This window comes from Lepisma saccharinum, unplaced genomic scaffold (genome assembly GCF_977018435.1).
Source record: "Lepisma saccharinum unplaced genomic scaffold, izLepSacc3.1 HAP1_SCAFFOLD_291, whole genome shotgun sequence".
In the NCBI taxonomy this organism is placed as follows: Eukaryota; Metazoa; Arthropoda; class Insecta; order Zygentoma; family Lepismatidae; genus Lepisma; species Lepisma saccharinum.
Window position 1 is genome coordinate 140,284 of NW_028143037.1, and position 26,033 is coordinate 166,316.

A 26,033-nucleotide genomic window follows, 5' to 3' on the forward strand; every position below is an offset into this window, starting at 1 on the left:
GTGAAAATGTAGACAGCAAATATTATTTTGCTCAAAACTGGATAAAAGGTTAAATTCACTGAATAAAAAGAACAAATATCACATTCACTCATCTGATTTACAAGCCAAAGTTAAAGTAGTCGGAAGTAATTAGAATACTCTTTCGGCTTAGGCTAATAGTGGGAACAAGGGGTGTGTGCAAGATATTGGCACACACACATAATATACCTTCATATAATACTGTTAAACTTTTGAAAATGGACTTGGTTTAATAAAGTTCCTGCACACCCCTAATGGCGACCCAAAAAATAACACACTGTAATGTTTATGTTACTGTAAAGTGTCGGGTACATTTTCCCACCATGTTTTGTCACGAAATAATGTAAAATGAACTACAAAATGAGAAATTAAACACAAAATTTAGTTTATTTACCAACATGACTTTTTTTTAATTCTGAATTAATCTGCAAGTTGAGCAAATTTCAGAAAATTGATTAATTTTGCTGTAAATATTTGACAACCAAAAATGGACTCCTTTACACATGAACATACATAACACTGACAACTACATAAATCTGTTATTAGAATGGAAGTGTTAATATTGTATAATAAATGTAGTTTTTTGATCAAATTTTTGGGTTTTATTCACCATTTTAACACCGAACTGCCATTACCTTTACAGCTTTTTATACTGAAATGTTCCCAGTTTTTCTACTGAAATCTTGGAATTTAATTCACCATAAATATGTGCTCTATATATTGTGGAAAGAACAAGGGAGACATCATAAAACTAAAATAGTAATGCTGTTACATACGTATTTCTAAAGGTGCAAGTAGCATTGGGGCATGATTCATTTGCATTTAGTTAGTCAGGGTCTAAACAAAAAATACACATTAAAATTATGAATATAATGAATGCAAGAACAAAATAGTTTTGTGACATTTGCATTCAAGTACTGCTATTTCTCATTCTATGTATTTACTCATTTATTACAAGGGGTGATCAAGTGAAACCCGTTCGTTCCATGTATTATTGGTATAGTGTGTAGGAGGATATTGTTTGTCCAATAGCATGTAATTTCTAATGTCCCTGTGTGTTGGGTGTAGAAATGTTGTTGATACGTGTTTCCGTTTTGCAGGTATAACGAGTGAAAGATGGCGTTCAACATCCCCAATCCGTCCAAACAGGACCAGCGTGCTGTCATCCAGTTTCTGAGTGCCGAAGGTTGTCAACCAGCTGAAGTGTACCGGCGTATGAAAGACGTGTATGGTGATGCATGCATGTCCAAAACAACAGTGGTGGACTGGGCAAGAATGTTTCGGAAGGGGCATGAACAAACCACTGATTATCCCCGTCTTGGTCAAGCCCATGTTGTTGCCACAGAAGACATGTGTGAAAAGGTGAATGCGGCAATATCTGCAGATAGACGCATGAGTATTCGATCCATAGCGAACGAGTTAAACATGGGTTATGGTACTGCTCACAAAATTGTGAAAGCTCTGGGTTATCATAAAGTGTGCGTGCAGTGGATACCCAGGGTATTGACGGAGGACCAAAAGTTGGAGCGTATGGGATGCTCCATTGAACATTTGTCACGTTACCATTTGGAAGGTAACGACTTCTTGCTGCGCATTGTTGCTGAGGATGAAACTTGGTGCCATCATTTTGAACCGAGTTCAAAGTCTTCCACTATGCAGTGGAAACACCCCTCATCTCCACGTCCCAAAAAGTTCAAGATGCAATCGTCTGCGGGGAAAGTTATGGGGTCTGTGTTCTTTGATTGCCATGGACCATTATTGCTCAACTTCAAGGAACCAGGACAGTCCATCAATGCCGCACACTACTGTGAGACCTTGACACAGTTACGGAGAGCCATCAAAAACAAAAGGCCTGGTTTATTGACCGCTGGAGTCATTGAGTTGCATGACAACGCGCGTCCACACGTTGCAAACCAAGTGCAGGATTTGTTTCAACGATTTAAGTGGGAAGCGACACCTGCCCTACAGACCTGACCTTTTACCTTGTGACTTCCACATCTTTGGGCCTTTAAAGAAGGCTTTGAAAGGTCAGAGATTTCAGTCTGACGCTGATGTTGAGGACGCTGTGCGTGATTGGTTTGAGATTCAGCCTTCGAAATTTTACATGGACGGCATTTGTAAGTTAGTGACACAGTGGGACAAGTGTCTCAACGCTCATGGTGACTCCTTCTGAACAATATTTGTACTGAGCACTAACCATAGACGCCTCTAGACAGTGTACCAGTTTCAGCTCGAAATAAAATTTATTTCACGAATCATGACCACTGAACGGGTTTCAGTTGATCCCCCCTTATATATTCATGGAGGTATGAGCATATCATTGTACTGAGTAGAAAGGAAGTAGCAACACAATATGAAGTTTACATATATTAATGCAGGACTTTTTTTGGGAGTGGAATCACTAGAACCGAATATTGAAGAGGAAGTGAACTGCTTGTTCATGTTGCAACTTTCTCTCTTGCAGACTCCAAAACTCATGTAAATTGCAGAAGATCTGCAACATTCCCTGACATTTCCATGACTTACCAAATTCCCTGACATTTTCCCTGTTTTCCAGGTTTACAAGATGCGTAGCAAGCAACCCGGCTCTTTCAAGTTGATCAATTTTGCCAAAAATTTCCTAATTGTCCATGCTTTTTTTAAACAATTTTCCAGATTTTGTAACATAAAGATGAGGGAACGGAATTTTATTTTAATCAAAATAGGAATTACAATTGTGAACTGGCTCACCTAGGTAATGCATAAGGCTTTCCTGACATTGATTTTAATGCAAAATTGAAATACAATGTATTTCTGTTAGGAAGACAATGGATTACAAAAATATGTTTGAAGTGCTGACATGTTATCTCCTCCTATTGCCCCTAAAAGACAGATTTGAGGAATTCAGATGTCTCCATGAGCAAGAATTTCAAACTTAGATACTTGCTTCTAGCATTGAAATGTTGATACTTCACAGTTCTAACTTAAACATGTGACTCCATTTCCATGAAAAGTGAAGTTACACCACTTCAGTGTGGCCACTCTAGGACAATGATAAAATTCAAGTATAATTCCCAGTTTTCAAGGCAAACTTTCAAAAAATTCAAGGCTACAAGTAGATGTTTTCTCTATTTCAACTTTACGCATTACTGCCTTACTGCCTCTCACTACACACACGGGTATATGAACAAAATGGGTGTGTGTGTTTCCAATGTAATCAAAAATTCCAATTCAATTAAATAGTATAAATTTAATTGAAGGTGCGATACTTAGAAATACATCTACAGAAACAAATCACAAATGTTACAGGATAGACTAATCTATGACAAATTGTTAATTGTAAAAGAATTTCAAACGTAAATTTACCTAATCAACTTCCAGATATCTTATCTTGCAATAATCTTCCGTCTGTCAGATAGATTGTTCTGCAAAGAACACTAACAAAGTAAACTGACGGAGATTTTCTGTTTTATTTTCAATGCAGCTTTCTAATTTTTCCTCGATAAAAATTAAAGCTAAACTGTGAAAAACGTGCCTCAGGAATTTATAAATATGTATAAATTCAATGGGATTTGGATCAATAGAAGTTGCAATTTTTCACCTGTATGGAGAAAAATTCTCACAGAATTCCCAGAGCCAATAATACATGCATAATAGTCACCCTGCTATCACAGCCTCTACCCTTCGAGGAAGACTTTCCAACAGGTTGCAGAAATATCAGCCTGTAGTACTTTCCATTCCTCCTGCAAAATGGCGAACAGCTCGGTGATGGTCTTTGGAAGACTTGGCCTGGATTCCAACCAGTTCTCTAACTCATCGCAGAGATGGTTCAATGGTATTGAGATCTGGACTGACGTGGCCAGTCAAGTTCATTCACTCGCATGTCGTCAAACCACTTGGTTATGGCCCTTGCTTCATGGACTGGCATGTTGTACTGCTGGAAATGAAAAGGACCACTTCCGAACTGTCCCCCCAAGGTGGGGAGCACAGAGATATCTTGTATTGAATGATAGGCATCGGCATTCAGTGTTCCATGCACAAGAAACCAAAGAACCAACACCATATCACGAAAAATCATTACACCGCCGGCAAATTTCACAGTGGAGACAATACACTCTAGTAAGAACTGCTCCCTGGGAATTCGCCACGTCCACACATGTCCATCAGATCGCCACAACATGTAGCATGATTTGTCACTCCATAGGATAACTTTCCATTGTTGTAGAGACCACTGGCGATGTTCTTCGCACCACATTAATCGATGTGGCACATTCCAGGTAGTAATCATTGGCTCATGTGCTGCAGCATTCCTATGGAATTCCAGTGCCACCACCTCATGCCAGATGGTACAAGGACTGGTGTTACTTCCCGAAGCCATTCTAAAGTCTGAGGCCACAGTTTCCAATGAAGCCTACTGGTTTGACTTCATCACACGTCGAAGCACTCGCTGATCCCCATCAGCCATTTTTTTTCTTCTCCTTCCTGGGTCGTGGTTGTGGTTTTATCATACCCACACGTTTCCATTTCATCACTACATCACTGACTGTTGCATGTGGTACCTGGAACCTGTCCGAAATCTCACGGAATGGCCCAATTGGTGGGCGCTGGTAATCATACTGCATTCAGCCTCACTGAGCTTGCATCGTCTGTTCGTCTTGACTGCTGGCACCGGTACACACGTCTACAGCACTCTCATTATCCTTCACGATTCATTCTAGTGGCTCATGATGCGTATTACTGACATATGGGTGAACGTCTTTCCATTTCAGGGGGTATCCGGTCATTATTGGCAATATGGTGTGTGATGACTGTAAAAAAAAAATAAACATTTACAGTAAAACTGTGGATTAAATCCATACAGTGGAGCCTTGATTTTACATATTTCAAGGGACCAAGTTGAAAAGCCCTGTATAAACTATGTTTAGGTACCTGCCAACGGTTCACTTAATTCACGTGCAAATGCAATGCATTTATCATCAAGAAATGGGCAGACTTTTTCTCTGTTATCCTGGCTGTAATATATCACTTCTGCAATCATCCAAACAAGTCTCTGAAAAGAGAAATTAGATCATGGGCTTAGAATTGATTGAGATGGACACATTTTCCTCGACATTTTTCGAGCATTTCTGTTATGATTGAAATGCTTCAGTGTAAAGTGAAAAAATCTTGTAGCATTTTATTTCACATAAAATTGGTCTAAATTTTCTTAGCATCTCTCAGAGCATAAAAAATTAGATGTGAACTCTGCTTAATTAATTTTGAACATTCCTTTATATGAAAGGTACATATGAATTTAACACAATCAATGATTATAATGATTGTTTATCTTTTGCCAGTTTCAAAACTCTCTCTTGCACATAACTGCTTAATTAGAGAAAAGAGGTAAGACCGACAGGAAGTCAGAAATATTTATGATTTCTCCTGTAGTTCTTACAAGCACATTAACACAATTTTTGATCAGGAGCATGCACACTTCATTTGTCAATGTCTAAGTTTGAATAATTTTACAGTTAAGGATAAATGTCTAATGAAGGGAGAGTGTGTTCTCATAAAATGTTACATCAAAAATTGCTTTTATGTGCTTGTAAGAACTGTAAACTACAAGAGAAATAATTCTACAATGCAAGCAATACCTACATACAAGAGAAAGTAAAAAAAAAAATCACTATTTAATTTAGCATTTTTTTTTAATATTGGAGCAATTATGTTACAAAAAAACAGTCAACTCTCGATACGACAACCTTTCACAGTTCCCGGGAAAGGGTCGTTACTTCGAAGGGGTGTCGTTATTGGAATTTGCACCAATTTTCAGCTTACACGGAGCTCGAATAAACCCAAAGATTCCTAGGAGATGGTAACACAATTTATCCTGGTAGTTATACAACCTGTTATGTACTGGATGCATGTTGTGAGAAGGAAAATAGAACATGAAACGTTTCCACAAAAAAGGATTTAAAATAATGTTATATTCTTTTAATTGAGCACAGTCGCTGCTCTTCCCCAAAATTCTTACAATTCTAGTTCATGAGAAACCCATTTGCAATGAGACCTACGGAAACAAAAACAATCTCTCGTTTATTGCAAGCGAAACTCGAAGATCCTTGACACCAGTCACACTGGTGCCAGCAAAAGTCGGGAGATAATCGGGCAGAATGAAGGTTTGATTTTAATGGGTCTAATAGAGCCTTGTCTGTTACAAGATTAACTGGTAAGATAAGATCTGTCGGGAGACACAACAGAACCTTTCTAGGCACCAAAAAAAAAAAAAAGAAAAAAAATGCTGGGCTGTAAATTTCATTCTGGTTCGGCTGTGTAAAATAGATCGTAAAAAAAGTATATATGACCCTCTCGAAGTAACAACCCTTTTCCTGGGAACCGTGAAAAATTTAGAAAAAGTTGAAAAATTTGGAAAAAAGTTGAAAAATTTGGAAAAAAGTTGAAAAATTTGGAAAAAAGTTGAAAAATTGAAGGAAATCTGCCGAAAAATGAGTTTTTTTTGTTTTAATTTTAACTCATTCCCTTCACAAGTGCTCTACCACTCACAATTAGGTCTGAACTAAAAATAGACACCACCACACCATGCTTGAGTGATATCCAATAGCACTTGACCTCTCCTCTCCCCTCCCTCAAGTGCACCAATGTAACCCTGCACCTGACGGCAGCCACTACCCAACGTGCCAGGATTGTTTTGCCACGCTTGCTCTTGGATACACGAGAAAAGAAGATCGAATGTGCTTGGATGTTATTTTAAATCGACCTTGACTTGTTTCCTTGTCCTAAGAGCTGCTGAAAAATCACGGGGGAGGGGGGGAGCAGCCCGAAATGACTGCTGGACTTGCAGTCTTTGCCAATGTGTATGGCAGGTCAAGCTCTTTCATAGATAAATACACCACCTTGAGAGATAAGATCGCAGGAATGTTCGTTCCAAAATACAGATGTGTGGCACCTGGAAGTCTGGCCCATCTGTCCAACTCTGACCAAGAGTTCAGTAGGTTCCTGTTAAGTGAGCAACTCTTGGCCTTGTAGCCAACAACTTCCAGTAACCGCTTTCATTCAAAACGTGTTCTTTGTTCCCTGCAACACTTAATGAAAAAGCGAAACTATTAAGAGATAATCAAAACCACATAGGCGAACTAAAGATCGTCCACCTGCTTAAGGCGTTGTCATCCAGGTTTCCATAAAAGTTTACTTCGATCTTACGTGCACCACAACTCCAGTCTCCCACTTCATACCTTTTCTTAATTGTGTCGATGTTGTAATATCTGCCAAAAAAGTGTTCTGTTAGCTGACTGACTTCTCCTGTCAGCAAACGTGGGGCGGGGAAAGGGGGGGGGGGGGTCGCGATGCAGATTGTTTCAGCCACGATTTTCTTGCTCGTGTGTGCACACGGGCTGATTACAGGCGAGGGTGGAAATGGACCTACCCCTCTTCCTTTCCTTTGACGTCTAAAATGGGGCAACCAGTTCTGGATATATTCTTGAAAACGAACAAAAACCATAGAACAAGTAAAAAAAAAAAGTGATCCTCCCCCTTTCCCCAGCTCATTCTCCGCCACTGGTGTGCACGGCAATGTAGATAATTGCGAATTCAGGTCATATTTTAAATTTTTTTTATACTGTTGTCTGCATAGGAAATATTGCCCGTATTATTGTCTGTTGCATGGTAAAACGTAAAGCAAGGCTCATTTCTTTCTTCTTTACACTGCTGTTAAAGTTCCGTCTAGCAATGACTCATCCAGCACGAAGGAAAAAGTTATTGTTTTGATTTGAGGATAACGAAATTCGATCTCCAGAAAGAAAAACAAGAGTTAAAATAACTTCATGTTCTGCGCCTTCTGATAAACAAAACTGTAAATTTAATTCCCATCTATTTTTCTTCAGAACCATTCATGTGAAGAAGAAAAGAAAAAAGTGCTCAATGTAGGAATGGTCGCTGAGACCGATTAAAAAGACATTATTAAAGGGGAAAACTTTTGGAGGAGTGGGTGTTTGTCATCGAGAATACTCCTAAATCCAACATTAAATCGTCGATTAAGGTGAGAGTAAATAATGAGCTACCATTTTGATATGTGAAATGCGCAGTTTCATAAAGCTTGTTTTCAGTTCATTTTATGCTGATGGGCTAATCGGGACTAAATATACAGTTTAAAGTGAAATTCAATTCCAAACCGGAATGATTATCGACTGAGATGCTGTTTAATGACGTGTCCTAGAATACGCATCCGGTGAAAACAGATCGCAAGTTGCGAGTTTCCTTTTTCACGCTGGATTAAAATGCAAGTCACGGAAGGAGTTTGGACTGCTCAATTGAATGGGGGAGGAGGGTGAACGAAGTTGGTTGAAGCAAAGAAAACGTGACTTTTTTTTTTACAATTTATTTTACACAGGCGAACCAGAATGAAATTTACAGCCCTGCCTTTTTTTTTTGTCTGGTGCCTAGAAAGGTTGTGTTGTTTCTCCCGAGAAGATCTAATCTTACCAGTTAATCTCGTAACAGACAATGCTCTAGTAGACGCATATAAAATCCAACATTCATTCTGCCCGATTATCTCTTGACTTTTGCTGGCACCAGTGTGACTGGAGTCAAGATACTTCGAGTTTCGCTTGCAATAAGTGAGAGATTGCTTTCCTTTCCATAGGTCTCAGTGCAAACGGGTTTCTCATGAACTAGAATTGTAAGAAATTCCTGGAAAAGCAACAACTGTGCACAATTGAAAGAAAGTAACATTATTTTAAATCCTTTTTTGTGAAAACGTTTTCATGTTCTACTTTCCTTCTCACAACATGCATCCTGTGCATAACAGGTTGTATAACTACCAGGATAAATGGTGTTACCAACTCCTAGGCATCTTTGTGTCCGTTTGAGCTCCGTTTAAGCTGAAAATTGGTGCAAATTCCAATAACGACCCTTTTCCCGGGAACTGTGAAAGGTCGTTGTATCGAGAGTTGACTGTATTGTGTAAGTAGTAAAAAAAAATACATACCTTGAGCTGTGTCAACTGCTCCCCTTCCACTCCTGAGACAGAACTGTTAGCAAATATTTTGATAATTTTACGGCATATGCCATTCACACATCCAATTTGCCCTGCTGGCCAAATAATCCGTGCAACAAGGGGTTTCTTGTACTTAGAACTTTTTGGCAATAAGGTCAAACGAAGAACATTCCAGTTCCTAGCCAAAAGAAAATGGTAATTGCATTTTATTTTTCTCTTAAATATAAGACTACAGACACTTTCTGTATTTAATGACAAAATGTTTCATTTAAAGATTACTAAACAAGATGAAATTTTATCTTGGAGGACAATATTCTTTTCAACACTAGTATAATTCCATCCATTAAATGATGCAGGATGTACAAGAAAGAACAAAATTAGAATGAATGGATTTATTGTACTTCGCATTTCTACCACTTTTAGCTGATTGCGAAGATGAGGATGAATGGTGATAACATGAAATACATGAAGGAAGAATCACAAACTCATTAGGGACAACACACAACACAAACCCCACAGAGGATTATACTGGTCATGGATCCAGACACCAGCACCTTATAAGTTTGCAAAATGCAGACCAGGGTGTAGTAGTATGTGTCTTGAGATACGGTCACCCCTTACAACTCAGAACGAAATTAGATTTGAGATTGATAATTTGCCAACTATTGCCTTAGCAACCAATTGTGCAATCACACACACTTCTAGGTTGTTACAATGACACCGACTTTCGTTCATTTTAACTTAAGCACTGCATGGTTTTGCTACAATCAATGCACCACATCCAACTCCAAATATCCCACTTCTGCAATAATCCAGAAAATGTATTATACTTGGGGTTTACCGAAAGTAATGCAAAAGTGAGCAAAACTTATTTTATTAACGGACATTGATTGTTCAATTTACAATGTTGGGAGAGTGCCTTCCTTCCTCTATACTTGGGCATCGACCACCAGCAATGGATTTGAGGCTTTGTTGAACCCTACTCTTAATAGGCGTGCAATGATTTACACATTTCTCCACAGACTTCTTAGGTCTTGGATTAGAGGTGCGATGCCATAAAGATATGGACACGTTTCATTCCCAATCTTCCACCCTTCTCTCCTTCATATCTGGTGCCAACTGCCGAGATATTCATTTTGCACACACACTTTCCGATACCCTAAGTCTTCCACAATCTTCTGTGAAGCATTATGAACACAGTCCAGTTGTGCTGCAACCTCGTGGTTTATGACTAATGTGTCCGCGTAAATCAATTTATCCACTTGCTGACAATTCATGTTGCAGTTGATCTAATCTGGTTGGTCTTTAGTGCTGGATTTCCTTCTTTAAACTTGCTCTATTCAAAAGGGTTATCTATGTAAACATTATGTAGCCTTCTTTTGATGTCAGAGAGCTCAATGACGGCACACAGTTTCTGCTTGGAACCCATCCTTAAACAACCACAAGGGTTACTCTACCAATGTGTGCAATCTAAATGGCCTAACTTACTTAAAAAATTTGCCCACTTTTGCATTACTTTTGGTACAGTTTACATACATCATATTGCATATAGATTTAAGTGAGTGTGTATAGAAGACACTGACAAGTAAGGTGAAATATGGCTTTTTATGGAAATATAGGAAAATTATGAAAATAGGCACTGTAAAATAAAAATAAAAAGCCAACAAAATGGGCAGTGACTTATATTCTTAGTTTACATACTTTCTATTGTATTCTTAATTCTGGTTTGCTTTTCCATTGGTTAAGGACATGCATTTTTCGGATATTTTTTCCAAAATTGTTCTTTTTTGTTTTGGTGCTTTTCACGTTTATATTTTAGCATAATTCTCCAAAAAACATACCAAAATTATACCTTCATTGTGCTTAAGCCAGTATTGTAAATTGTAGGTCACATAGCCTGTGCCTGTTGGTAGCAATTGCAAGCATTGGAAATGGGTTTTGAGGTAATTAATTTCCATTATTTCTAATGCGACATATGAGGGATTCAGAGTACAAATAGTCTAACTGCACTTGTGGAAATTGAGTTACATGTATTAACTAAGAACTGTGAAGTATCAACATCTTAGTGATAGAAGTAAGTTATCTCGCAAGTTTCAAATTTTATTTCATAGGTGCAGCACTAAGTTTGTACTCCAACACCTAAACATAGTACAGGAAAACCTCGTTAATACGATATTGGTTAATACGAAGTACCCTTTAATACGAAGTTCTTCCCATTCCCCAGCTGATAAGATAGGATTTATAATGTATTTCAATACGGATAAATCAAAATACGGATAATTTTTAATACGAAGTTGTTTACGAGTCCTTTCGCCAGAACTGGTTTAGCTTAATTCGAAATAGACACCTGCGTAAGTCGACAAGAGAAGATCGAATGTGGAGAGAGCTTGGACATTATTTTAACTTGACCTTGACATGTTTCCTTGTCCTAAGAGCTGTTGACAACTCGAGGGAAGCAGCCTGAAATGCCCTCTGGACTTGCATTCTTTGTCAATTTGCATGGCAGGTCAACCTCTTTCGCCGCTGAATGTGCCACCTTGGAAATATTCACCAGTGCCAGATGAGAAATGAGAGATAAGATCGCATGAATGTTCCAAAATACAAGACACGTGGCATCTGGAAGTCTCACCCTTCTGTCTAGCTCTGAGCTCGAGATTCAGCAGTTTCCCGTGAGCGAGCTACTCTTGGGCTGGGAGCAGACAACTTCCGGTAAGCACTTTCATTAAAAACCTGTTCCTTATGCCCTGTAGAACTTCATAAAAAAGGGGAAATGTTACAGATAATCAGACCCACATAGGTCAACTAAAGATCGTGCAAAAGTTTACCTCGATCTTGCGTATGTTGTACCTCCTGTTTCCCGCTTTATACGTTTCCCAACTGTTCTTGTCATAAAATTTGCCAAAAAAGTTTTCTGTTGGCTGAGTGACATCTCTCTCTTTCCCCATCAGCAAACAGGAAAGGGGGGGGGGGGTCGATGCAAATTGTTTCGGCAGTGATTTTCTTGTTCGTGTGCGCACACAGGCTGATACCGGGCAAGGGAGGATAATCCCTCCTTTCCTTTGGCATGTAAAATGAAGCAACCAGTTCTGAATACATTCTTCAAAACGAACAAAAACCGCAGGATAAGAAAAAGTACCCCCCCTCCCTTCTCCTACAACACCTCATTTTCCGCTTCTGGTGTGCATGGTGATGCGATAATTGCAGAATTCAGGTCCCTCGTTCTTGTTTGAATGCAGATGTCTGGATCGGAAATATTGCCCGTATTATTGTCTGTTGCATGATAAAATGTAAAGCAAGGATCATTTCTCTCTTTTTCACACTGCTGATAATAGTTCTGTCTTTGACAATTGCATTATCTTTAAAATGCAGAGGATTTCCCTTCTGCCACCTGCTGCTCTAACATCCAGCTGGTTCATTGTGTTTACGTTGCAGCTGGCACCAGTGTTTCGTCTAGCGTCTGCAAAGCTGTCTCTTGCGGATAACAGCCATGACTCATCCAGCACCAAGGAAAAAGCGTCATTGTTTTGAATCTCACAAAGCTGTTTTGATTTGACGATAACTAAATTCGATCTCCAGAAAGAAAAACAAAGAGTTAAAACAACTTCATGATGCACATACGTCGCCGCTTTTCTTCAGAACCATTCCCGTGCTGTATATATATATATATATAAAAAAAAACTGCTGTATATATATATATATATATAAAAATCAAATAAGGTAAAAGGAAACACTCACCGGACAGTAGAAAAATTCAAAATTTTCGCTAATTTATAGCATCATCGGTGTGAGAAGAAACAGAAGACGGAACCGGTTCCGGTTCCGTCTTCTGTTTCTTCTCACACCGATGATGCTATAAATTAGCGAAAATTTTGAATTTTTCTACTGTCCGGTGAGTGTTTCCTTTTACCTTATTTGATTTTTACTTAGCCCTTTTGGCCCTCCTTGCTTTTATCCATTATATATATATATATATATATATAAAAAACCGGGAAGCCTAATGTAGGAATGGACGCCAAGACCGATAAAATAAGATGTTATACAAGACGAAAAGTTTTAGCGGAGCGAATGTTTTGACTTCCAGAATACTCCCTAATCCAACAATAAATTGTCGAATATCATGAGAGTAAATAACAATCCCCAGTTTTGATATCTGAAAATACGCAAGTTTCATAAAGCTTGTTTTGAATTCATTTTATGCTGATGAGCTAATCAGGACTACATATACAGTTTAAAGTGGAATCCAAACCACAGTGATTATCTAGAGCGGCGCTGTTTAATGTGTCCTAGGATACAAACAGATCGCAAGTGAGTTCTTCCTTTTTTCAGGATGGATTACAATGCAAGTTGAGGAAGAGTTTGAATTGCTCTCTGGATGGATTACAATGCAAGTTGAGGAAGAGTTTGAACTGCTCTCTGGAAAGGGGGAGGGGGGGGGGTGAATATGAAGTTGATTGAAGCAAAGAAAACGTGACTTTTTTATGATGTGTTTTAGACAGCCGAACCGGAACGAAATTTACAGCCCAGAATTTCTATTCTAGTACAGAGAAAGGTTGTGTTGTTTCCCAAGAGAATCTTATCTTACCAGTTAATCCTGTAACGGACAATGTTGTAGTGAATCCACATAAAATCCAATATTCATTCTGTCCGATTATCTCCAGTCTTTCGCTCGTGCCAGTGTAACTGCTGTCAAGATTCTTCAGTGTTTCGCTTCTTGCAATAAACGAGAAATTGTTTCCCTTTCCATAGGTCTCCGTGCAAAGGTGTTTCTTATGAACTAGAATTGTAAGAATTTTGTGGAAGAGCAACAACTTTGCACAATTGAAAGAAAATAGTTTCTTAAAACATTTCATGTTCTATTTTCCTTCCCACAACATGCATCCTGTGCATAACAGGTTGTATAACTATACAGGATAAATAGTGTTGCCGTCTCCTTGGACTCTTCGTGTCCGCGTAAGCTCAGTGTCCTCATTTTGTGTAATATTTTTTACACTTTCTTTAAAACTTACAATATTATTATATAGTACACACAAAGCTTATTTTCTGAGCTACTACCAAGTATAAAACTTCCGTTGTAGGGGTAAATTATACTCTATATTATTTACACCTGAAAAACAGGCGCCATCTTGAAAAGTTTGGATAAATCGAAGTCGTTTAATTCGAAGTTGACATTTTTTGGTCCCTTGATCTTCGCATTAAAGAGGTTTTCCTGTACTGAATTATTTAAATGTGCATTTTTCTCAAAACTATCTTGTATGGAGTTATGACACTTGTGCTCTGAAACCTCACATATTCATATTATGGCTTCTGTGCGATGGTGAATGACAACTTCAACCAAAACCATGCTGCTTCGCTCGGTAACGCAAAACGTTTACGGCTCTAATTTAATAGTAAGTGTGTACTCACTCTCCACCAGAACTGCAACACTTCGTTCAGTAACATGACAGTAGGTGAACACTCAATCTCATGTCAGAAACATGCTTGGTGATGCAAAACATACCAATAGCGATGAAAATTGATGGAAACATTCATTTACACACGGTTTCATGTAGTTCTGGGAATTATTTCAATGTTCAACACATTGGGGGGAGGAAAAAGATAAAACAGGTAGGTTATATATGTGTAAAATAGTCCCATCTAGTTCCCTGCACTTTTTGAAACTAGTCGTAGTGCAGGTGTATCCCGGTGTCAGGCTGGTGCAAGGAAATGACATTCAAGCAAGTAAGACGAATAGCGGTGTTCTAGTTCGGAAGATTCAACAAATGCCTGTCTGCTGCTTTAAACATTCATTTCGTTAGTTAGCACGCACAACGTGGCAGTACACCACATGCTACACCGCTCCAGAATGTAGTGTAATGGTGCGGACACCAAATACAAAACTTGACACCAATCAACAAAGTAGACGAGTCGGTGTTGCACCGTGTAACCAACTACATGCACAAGTGCGGAGAGTCAAAGAGTGTGGAATTAGATGGGGTCAATATAATACATTTTATTTTTTAAGCCTAAAAGACAATAATATTGGATTATAATAAGTATAAGCACAAAATGCGTTGCAAATTGCAAAAAAGGCAACAATTTGCATGAATGAAAAATGTGTTCAGAACATATCACTGCACACACAAACACTTTTTTGCAACATTATCTTGGTGTTACCACAAAAGAGACAAATAAAGGTCCCATATGATGATGAATGGAGATTAGAAGAAATTGATGAAGGAATGAAGAAATTGATGAAGGAACACTTACAAAACAAGGGTGCTTTGGTGACTTTCAAAGTATCAAAAGAAAGTGGGAAAAAGAAAATGTTTTCATTCATTTACATACCTTGCTTGCCAAAGGACAAGGTCTTCTTCGAGTATGTTCAAAAGCAATGCTAGAACATTGAATAGTCGTGATGCCTTCGTTGTCTTGTTGAAGTGATTAAAATTTTTCATATCATCAGGTATGATTTCATTTTGCAAGTTGCATAACACATCTGAACTCTTTTCCTGACTGGTTGATGATGCACTACTTGAAACTTGTTCTGGAGATGCTGGTGAGGTTTCTTGAGGTGCCTGGTTCTCTGTTTCTTCTAGAACCTTTTCAAGGGTATCCAATATACACATAAACAAGCCCCTGTCAAAGTGAACTTGTTCCTGAAACAGAGTATAAATATTATTTTTTACAAACTTTCCTTGATGGATTATTATTATAATAATGGTTATATGAAATTTTTTTGATTATTACTTGTACTAATTAAGACCACTGTGGAATTAATTTGGTAATGTTGATATTTGTCCTGCACCGTGGCCGTACGATCTAAGGCATCATGCTTTGGGCTCCGGCTACGAGATGCATGCAGGTTCAAGTCTCCTGGGGAAAGCATAACAACTTTTCTCCTGATATTTCTGCCTGTGCATGGCACCGGTGGCGTAACCCGGTCATGAAGATCTACAAGGAGTGGGGGTTCGTCGTGCTGATCACACGTCATGCTGTAACTGGTTGAATGATCTCCCACCTCAGGTGAGTGAGTGAGTAGAATGAGGTGGGAGTGAGGTCGGCAGTCGTTAGGTAGGCCCTGGCCGTCAATGGGCTGTTTTACCATGTCTTACTTTATTATATATATATATATATATATATATATATATATATATACCGGGTGGTCCATTTATAATGATAGTATGGAATATCGCATGTAGAATGCATCCAATCGAAAAATTGCACAGAATAAAAGTTTGATACTATTGAAGGGGTAAGTCAATGCCGCAAAAATTTTGTCGCTGCCACCCACCCCTTAGGGGGGCGGTAAGTGTGAAATTTCAAATGGAACACCCCCTTTCATTTTACATATTTGGATTCCGTGTTGAAAAAGAAGTCTTTTTTGTTCAAAAAATTTTGTACAAAAATTGCAAACTTCGAACATTTATAAACATTTGGTAGTTTCAGATTCATTTTGTTCCCTTTATGTAATAACAGTTTTGGTTTCCGTTGAGAACATTGCATAAACGAATTTTATTCAAAAAATGTGTGCAAAGAATTCGGCAAAAGAAAATTGCTTGCAATTTATGTTTTTGTGTAACAATAAATAATATTAATTTATTCCAACTCTTTGGTTGGAACAAAGAAAACATGCGGCAACGAATTATTGATGCTTGTGCCTCTATCACTCCTGACATTTTGGGACGAACTGTGTGGAGCTCCAGACACCGTGTTTTGAAATGCATTGAAGAGAACGGTCATCATTTTGAACATTTGCTGCTTTAAATATTTATTTGTGTACCTCAAATGATAACTAATTTGTAGTAACACACTTAATTTCATATGAAATTGTTCCTTGAAACCAAAGAGTTGGAATAAATTAATATTATTTATTGTTACATAAAAACATAAATTGCAAACAATTTTCTTTTGCCGAATTCTTTGCACACATTTTTTGAATGAAATTAGTTTCTGCAATGTTCTCAACGGAAACCAAAACTGTTATTACATAAAGGGAACAAAATGAAACAAACTACCAAATGTTTATAAATGTTCGAAGTTTGCAATTTTTTTACAAAATTTTTCGAACAAAAAATACTTCTTTATCAACACGGAATCCAAATATGTAAAACGAATGAGGGTGTTCCATTTGAAATTTCACACTTACCCCCCACCCCCCTAAGGGGTGGGTGGCGGCGACGAAATTTTTGCGGCATTGACTTACCCCTTCAATAGTATCAAACTTTTATTCTGTGCAATTTTTCGATTGGATGCATTCTGCATGCGATGTTCCATACCATCATTATAAATGGACCACCCGGTATATATATATAACGTTGATATTTCGTCTTCTGACAATTGAAAACAACAAAATACAGTGGTACCTTATTTTCATGTAAGATGAGAAAACTTAAAATCCAGAATCTACAGTCGGGACGCGCTAGGAAGCGGCGTGGAACCACCCACTCTGGTAGCGACGCGCTGTTGCCGGATTGACCTACTTCAGGATTTTCGCGAGCCCACAGAAACATGAGGAAGGCTGAACTACTGCAGCTCCTTATGTTACACAAACCCCAGTTCCCCATATATCGAATAGACAAGCTTGCAGAAGAAGCGGAACATATGGTGGTCCGTCTCCCGCCTTATCATTGTATGTACAATGCAATCGAACTTATTTGGGCACAGGTCAAAGGGCTGGTAGCACATCTTTTACACAGTCTAAAATTTTGCAATTGACAGAACAGGCTATCGGGGATGTGACATCAGATAGGTGGCGTTCGGCTATAGAACACACAAGGTAGATTATTTCAGAAGCATTGGAAAAGGAGGGAGTTGAAGAGCAGCAAATGGAGGATTTTCACTTGGGCGGGAAGACAGCAGTGACAGTAGTAGCTCAGATGAAGATGTTCCTTTACCAACCAACAATGAAGATGATCTTGGGATAGCGCCACTGCAATGGTAGCCGGTAAGCAAAAACAACTGGTTCTTTAACTACTACTTCTGTTCTTTCATTCATTTTTTATGTTTTTACATACAGGTAGCTCAGAGCATTAATAACACATGTACCAAATGTATCATTAATGTTAAGGAAATCGAGCAATTGCCAAGCGTTTCGTTGTAATTTATTGAACTCTGTATTGCCAGAGCCTGTATTCTCATATAGCTCCCAAATTATCTCACTTCACACACCCACATGTGGCTCCCCGATGGCACAGTGGTAGGGTAAGTGTTGTCGCTTTGTAATCAAGTAGTCCTGGGTTTGATACCCTGTCGAGGCACATTGGTTCGGATCCCACTTCCAACTGCAGGTCCATTCCAGATTAGCCGTAGTGTGCATAAAGTGGACTTTAAAACACCAACTCAATCAATCAATTCACACACAATTGATTTGTTCTTGATAAATTCTTCTCCGTAATACAGTAACTCAGTTCTGTAAAATTCTGTTTTAGAGGTGAATTTTTGTAGGTTCCTCAAAATATATTTTTAAAACGTGTTAACGAAACGAAGTTGTACGTAATTTGCCCTAATATTCAAGAAATACGTTTCATTTGTATGTTCTGAAACTTCAACAATCGCGGCGTGACAAAGAAGGCAAAGAGAGGCGGCATGAAATAAAGGAAAATGATTTGCCACAGTGTTGTTCATAACACAAGACGCATTTTCTTTTGTTCGTAATTGTGATACGATACAACATAAGTAAAAAGATGCCGGTAGCTGATGCTTGCACCATAATAAAAACACAACAAAGGTTCTTTCAGTGAAGGTTTTCGGTTGTTTCATGCTTGCCAGAATGTCTAATTCACACGGGAAGTTAATGTCAACCTACAAGATACTTCACATTAAAATTTCTAGATTCGTTAATTTATCACTTTACGACGGAAATAACATATATTAGCATACTGATACGTACGTTCTTAATTTCACGTGACGCTTTTTCCTGAGCTTGCCAACAGCTGACTAGCCTGTCCGTGTGTTTGTGCGAACGTGGCAACATAGAAACCCCCCAGCCACATGGCAGCCAACGAGGAGACAGAATTTGGTCACTTTCTGCCGTTCTGCGTTCTGATTGCACGCCGCTTCTTATCGCGTCCGTACTGTAGATAAATTATAACAATATATATAAAACTTAGTGGCCGCGGTGGCTCAGTCGGTAACGTGTCTGACTACCATGCTCAAGGTCCCGGGTTCGATCCCCGGCCGGTTCAAATCTGGGAACTTTTCTAACGTTGGAAGCAGCCCCGGCGCCAACCCAGCGTCGAATAACATGGGTACCTGGGGGAAACCCTGGGGGGTAAAGGCGGTCAGGGGCATGGTGCTGATCACATCACCCCTACTCACGACCGGATCAAGGAAGTGTGGGGTGTTACTCCCATGCCCCACACCCCCTATACGCCTTCATGGCGTGGTGCTAAGCACAGGGGAACACTTTACCTTTTTTACCTTTTATATATAAAACTTTATCGAATGTACAGTCATCAAGAAGGTTACTATGCCACTGGAACACATCTCATATAAAGGCTGGAAGCATGCCACTTGCCAGTGAAGTTAGAAAACTCTGAACTTAAGCACATTTGGTAGCTTTCAAATCCAAGGTTTTGTCCAGTTTCAACTTGGTAAACTGTCAGTCATTTATTTGCAGCTTCATATTCATTTTCCTAAATTTATTAAGATGATGATGATAGGCAGCATTTCCGTGCGAAGCAGGAACACCAGGGAATACCCTTAAAAATTGCATCCTCGCTCTTCTGCACGTGTTTGTATTCACATTTCTGCATGAGTTTGTCTTCACATAAGAATTGTGCAAAAAATTTATTTGTCCTGAAGTGAACTCATGTTGCAGGATTATAACACTTAAACAGTTATTGGTTTTTCCACTTATCACCTTAGCAAACCACATAGAGGTTAATATAAATCTGGCACGCATCTCATGGCACATTGCCCATATCTAAACAAATACCGACATTCACAGAAGGCAACTAGACAGAGAGCTGGCATGTTCCGAAGGTGAGCAATCTGCTCGCAACAACATGCTGTTGGTCAACAATGACAATTCAAACTAGAAATTCTTACTCTTTTTTTTATTACTGTTCATGAACTTTGATGTGTCAATAATCAGAGTTAGCTCTATTGCAGAGTTCCACCTAGTTCTTACCAAAAAAAAGCTAGACAAAATTGAGTTGAAGGGTTACGTATACCTGATTCTACTGGCAAGCAGTGTGCTTCCAGCTACATTGTAGCAACACAGTAATCTCTTCAAGGACTGTGAGAACATAAGATTACGGTTAAACTTAAGAAAATGCACACACACATATTCATATACAGTGTGTACAAAAAATACAAATTTAGTACAAAAATTTGGTGAAAAAGAAATAAGTTTTGGTGTTGTAATGGTAAATCAAATGTGAAAAACATCAAAGTATAGAAAATTTCACTTTTTACACATATTCATAACTGTTTCCCTGTTGAAGCACACAAAAAAGTGCATATAGATAATCTAGGCTTACATACATCCATGACATCCACATAATGCTGCAGGAAAACTTTTCACCCTAATGGGAAAATAAGCATGCGAGTTCATGCCATTGTATTCACTGTATACTGTTTCTGTACAAAATACCAATATTAGGACATTCGTCAGAATTAAAATAAATTTAAATACGTAGTTTTTAGAAGAAGGCAAAACTTACTACGGTTTTTTTCCTATTTTTTAGCAGCAATTAACATGCCATTTCTTCAAAACTACACACGATATTTCAGATTTGTCTATTTTGTTCATTTAGATACATATGAAAGTATGACATACTTGAATTACAAACCAAATTCATTGTTACTATTATAACAACTGAAGTTTGAAAAAGTATATTTTTTCCACCGAGTATTATGGGCTAGAATTTATAAATGAGCTATTATTCTTCAACCCCCACTTTCTGATAATATATTTCAATCTTACGTGTATCAAAACGAAAGAACTTGTTCACAATATACATCAATTAAGGGTCAACCACTTTTTAAAATTTCCCAAACTTACAGTTTTCTAAAATTTAGCATATTTTGTTTTTTCTTTCATTTTTTTCAAACTTGGGGGATAGGCATTACATGTTCTCAAAAAGTTCTTTTGTTGTGCTTCTCTGCAAATCTGGTACGTCTAGCATCCATATGGCAGATGCTAGAAGTGATTTTCAAATGTTTTTCTGTAAAGTGCCAACTCTAAAGCAACAAGAAGTTCACACTGAAAAAATATCAGTTTGTGAATGAACAAAATAATCTTCCATCATTGACATAACTACACTTGACACATCTTATCTAGCACATAATTACACCTAACACATTTAATCTATCATTGTGCACATCCAAGCTAGATAGAGTTAAAAGAGGCAAGCATAACAATGGCATAGATAGTGTTTGTCAAGTGCAAGTTCCAAAAGGAATATTGATACTTTCATGTGAAAAACCTTTGAATGGTCAAGCCAAACATACCTTTGTTTATGTGGATTACTATTTGCAATATAACTACATAAATAGAAACATTAGTACACACTTTTTTTTTTGCAAAACTATTTTTTCGTAGTTCTATTTCAGTAGCCTCGTTGGAACTTGTTGCACTGTTGCCTGGCATGTTTCTATTGTTTTTAATTCTCTGGCTCCGAACTCGTGTAATCAAGCACTTCCCGCACGAGCTAAACATCGATAGCAGACAAGCTCACCCCACTTGGATTCCCCTACTACAACAGTTCAAGCCTGGCAATAGCAGAAAACATGAATGCAGACGGTCAATTAACAACAGAGCACCTAGCGCCAGCCAGAGAACTAAGAACAATAGAAGCATGCTAGGCAAAGTTCCAATTTCAGAACAATTTCGCAGAAAAAGTGAGTGCTAATTTCTCTGTATTTATCTACTACCGCGTCTCTCATTTCCCAAATATGAATAAACACATAAATGCATGTTTTTTCACAGTGCACATTTGCTCTCTAACAAATTTTGATTCCCACGAGCACACATATTTACTCATTATTGAAGGACAATGAGTCAGTTGTACTGAACTGATACTGTATATTAGATTTATAATGTATACTTACTGAAGAATTCAGGCATAAACAAAGAGTACAAAGGAAGGGAAAAAATATCTACCATTTGAAATGGTAACTATCAATAAATATCAATATTTTTACTGTACTTCTGTTGTTTTACATTGCATCGCTTGTCTGCCACTTTTGGCTAATTGTGACTATGAGGATGAATGAGGATTAGACAAAAGCAATGACAGGACGTTCACAAAGAACATTCATGCCCAAGTCAAGACTCAAACCCAGGTGGTGGTGAGAATAAACACTGTGTGAGCATGATACATAAGAGAAAACTTACCTCCTCAAGGGATCCATTCAAAACTTCATAATAATATTCCTTCATTTCTGGGACACACAATGGATGAAGATGCAACATGCTTTTGAAGACAGAGCTTGCCTTTAGCACCAAATGCTGCTCGTGAATGTTCTGTAAGAGAGCATATACAATATATTCCAATGCACCTAAAAATAGACATCACTTTAAATACAAAACATATTTTAAAATTGGCCAACCATGGAACCATGTAAGTACAAAATTTGAATGGTCAATGACAGGACCCTGTTCCACCAAAAAAAAATATATATACACTGCAACTCACTTTGAAATAAAAATTGGGGAGCCAAAGGATTAGAAGAAGAATATGAAAACATTTCTTTTTCACAAGATGGGAAAAATAACAAGGTTCGTCACTTTAAAAAAAAATAGCCCATGGTATTTACTTTTAGAGTAAAAAGGTTTTGCTCAAATAACTTCTCTTGTTCAATTTTTAGTACCAAACAGGTACTACTTTCTGGACATGCCTCTTAGTTTTTACAAATTAAAGGCCATGCAACAATCGAAAGAGCATCACTATTCGAACAAGGGTAATAAAAAAATAAATCACAGTGGAGAAATCAAGTGTGTCACAAAAAGGAACTTATATGTACTTACTGTGGTATTTTATTACATTAATTAATTTTGACACTGACTCGTGAAGCAAAGACCTGATGAAGGCTCCCATTTGATGAGATGAAAAGTCATTATGAAATAGGAAACCGTAGTAAGTTATCACAAGACATTTCATGTACAATTTGTTTAAAATATCCATTTTTGGAGGTGTGTGTATCTATGTCCAAAATTAATTTTGTTTTGTTCAAAGCACCTTGTAGACAATCAAATGAATCACAAATAATGCCATTTCTAAAGTAAGTCAGAGTACACATCATGCTACTTCTTGCATTCATGGTTACCGTACAAATTTCTAAATACAAATGATTCTAATGAAAGCCTTTCGTGACCGATTGTTGACCAACCAGAGCAAACTCTATTGAAATTGATTATCAAAAAGAAGAATTGAGGAACAGAATGCTATTTATTTCTATTCTGTGGTTAAATAAGAGAAAGTGACGCAGAAAGTATAATGTGAGAGGTAGGTTAGGAGAAGCAGTGGAACATTCTCATCTGTATTTATTTAATCGCAATTATGCAACAAATAATAAGTAATATGATAAAATATATTTTGACAACCAACCTTAAATTCAATTTTAGATAAACACAATGAAAAATAACTACCTGTATCTCTGTGGAAATAGGATTTTTATAAAATTATTTTGCTCTGTTCACACTGTTTTTCTAGTGTCTTTGATTACATTTAGACTAGTAATTACCGAGAAAATACATCAATATCATGCTTCTCTTGAGTTTCTAATATGCCCTACATCTTCCTTTGGAAAGAAAATAATTATGTTTGTTACAGCTAACCACTAGTCTGTTTCTTTTTCGTGCCATACACACTGCCATGTTTTGGTAAAATGTGAACTTGTCCAATTTTTCTTTGATCATGAATATGTACATGTGCAATTTCACGATTTCCTATAGGAATGTTGTTCAGCAACTTTGAATTGTCGACTTTAAGCATTCAATTCAACAACTTGATTGTGATTCATTTGATCGTGTATGAACAGCTTAACATTAAAACATGTAAGAATAGAACAAATAAACTGAAGACACATTTAAAAAATAAATAGTAATCTGCATCATTCCATGGGTCTCTCTCAACATAGCACTGAATGTAACTAACTTACCAGCACTCCTCTCAGCACAGCAATCAAATGGGTGGAGTGTGGATACAGTGTTGGAGAAGTAGCTCCTGAAATGAAGTCTAATGCTTGGTCCCATAGGTTTCCTTGCACCAAATACTTAAATAACTGTGTATACACCATAGTTAACTGTCCCTTTTCCAGCTTCTGAAAAAGAAAAGAAAAATAACATACCATTCACTGAAGTACAGGATGGGGCAGAAAAACCTGATGATTTTCAAAATGATATAACAGAGTAAATAAAAAGTTTGTCTTTATTTATGTGCTAACCTATGTCATTATTATTATAAAAAGAAAATTATGATTTAACATAACATTAAGTGCAGCTGTAAGCTATGGGATGAAAGGGGAAACATTGTAGAAGAGGATGAAGAAATAAGGAGAATGTGGAGAAATCATTTCGAGAAATTGTAACGTTAAAAAAGAAAATGAACATGAAAAAGTGAAGGAAAAAGAAAACAGGAAAGAAAAAGTGAATCTCACATGGAAAGAAGTGGAGGAGGCTCTGAAGAGAATGAAGAGAGGTAGAGCACCTGGAGTAGATGAAGTTCCAGTGGAAATGATACTAGGGGCAGGAGTGATTGGTGTGCAGTGGCTGTACAGAGTGTTGAAAACAGTGTGGCAAGAGAGAGAATTGCCAAGAGATTGGACAAAGGACTAATAGTTTCCATATTCAAGAAGCCTGACAGAAAGGAATGTAAAATCTACAGAGGAATAACACTTATGTGTCACTCAGCAAAGGTGTATGAGAATAGAGAAAAGAATAAGGGAAGTAACAGAGCTGTACATGCGAGAGGAACAGTATGGATTTAGAAGAGGCAGATCAACAGTAGATCTGATATTCACCATAAGGCAAATGCAGGGAAGACACTACGAGTATGGAAATGATTTGATTATGGCATTCCTAGATATAGAAAAGGCATACGATAGCATGGACAGAACAAAGATTTGGAAGACTCTAAGAGAGAAAGGAGTGGAGGAAGAGATAGTGTGTAGAGTGCAGAGCACATACAAGGCCAACCAGAGCTGTGTGAAGACACCAGCGGGACGAATGGAGTGGTTCAGTATAAGTCATGGACTAAAAGAGGGAAGTGCTCTTTCCCCACTGCTCTTCATAATTACAATGGATGCAATTAACGAAGAGGTGGGGAAGAAAATAGGAGAGCACGAGATGAAGGCCCTGTTGTTTGCAGATGACTCAGTAATATGGGGGAACAGGGAAGAAGTACAGAGACAGATTGATAGTTGGAATGAGGAAATCAGAAGAGCAGGAATGAAATTCAGTACAGAAAAGAGCAAGGTGCTAATAACAAGAAACAGAGCTAGAAATGAACCAAGAATAAAGATGGACACGTAAGAGTTGAGGGTGGAGAGCTTCAAAAATCTAGGAAGCATAATTGAGAGAAGTGGAAGAATAGACAAGGAGGTAAACAGAAGAGGACAAATGGGTAGTGGACTTCAAAGATTAATATGGAACAGGGATGTACCTATGAAATGCAAAAAGGTAATATATAACACATACTGTGAGCCAATAATTATGTATGGAGCAAAGACTTGGACAATGACAGAGAGAGACAAATGAAAGATGCAGGCAGTGGGAATGAAAGTTTTAAGGAGTATATTGGGGAAGACTAGAAGGGATAGAATAAGGAATGAGGAGATCCGACAGACAGTGGGTGTGGTGAAGCTTCAGGACAGGATAAATCAGGTACAGATGAGATGGTTTGGACACATGAAGAGGATGAAGCAGAAAGACTACCAGTAAGAGCTTAGCATGCACAAGGAGTGGGAATAAGGACAAGGGGGAGACCAAGATGTCTGTGGAAAGAGCAGATAGTGGACAGTGTTAGGAGAAGAGGACAAGATTGAAACCCCGGGGAAAGAGAAAAGTGGTTGAAGACCAGGGAAAAATGGAGAGGGTTGACTTCTATGGCAACCCAGC

The 26,033-nt window shown here is 38.0% G+C and overlaps 2 protein-coding genes across 2 annotated transcripts in view; one reads left to right on the forward strand and one right to left on the reverse strand.

Moving 5' to 3' along the window:
• The first annotated feature begins 1,134 nt into the window (after positions 1–1,134).
• LOC145982658 (histone-lysine N-methyltransferase SETMAR-like) lies at positions 1,135–1,992 on the forward strand. Its single transcript, XM_083116032.1, has one exon. It carries the CDS (start codon positions 1,135–1,137, stop codon positions 1,990–1,992), a length of 858 nt encoding a protein of 285 aa, XP_082972158.1.
• Positions 1,993–4,918: 2,926 nt separating this feature from the next.
• The window catches only part of LOC145982659 (uncharacterized), a 217,447-nt gene continuing 196,332 nt past the window's right edge, over positions 4,919–26,033 (reverse strand). Inside the window, exons 8-12 of the mRNA XM_083116033.1 lie at positions 24,077–24,238; positions 22,311–22,439; positions 15,314–15,624; positions 8,981–9,167; positions 4,919–5,047 (exon numbers count right to left, since the gene is read on the reverse strand). Coding sequence (XP_082972159.1) covers positions 4,919–5,047; positions 8,981–9,167; positions 15,314–15,624; positions 22,311–22,439; positions 24,077–24,238 — 918 coding nt within the window. The remainder of the gene's footprint in view (positions 5,048–8,980; positions 9,168–15,313; positions 15,625–22,310; positions 22,440–24,076; positions 24,239–26,033) is intronic.

What these genes read in the sequence shown, in the direction of transcription:
- LOC145982658 (XM_083116032.1), top strand. Translation starts at nt 1,135, where the DNA reads ATGGCGTTCAACATCCCCAATCCGTCCAAACAGGACCAGCGTGCTGTC.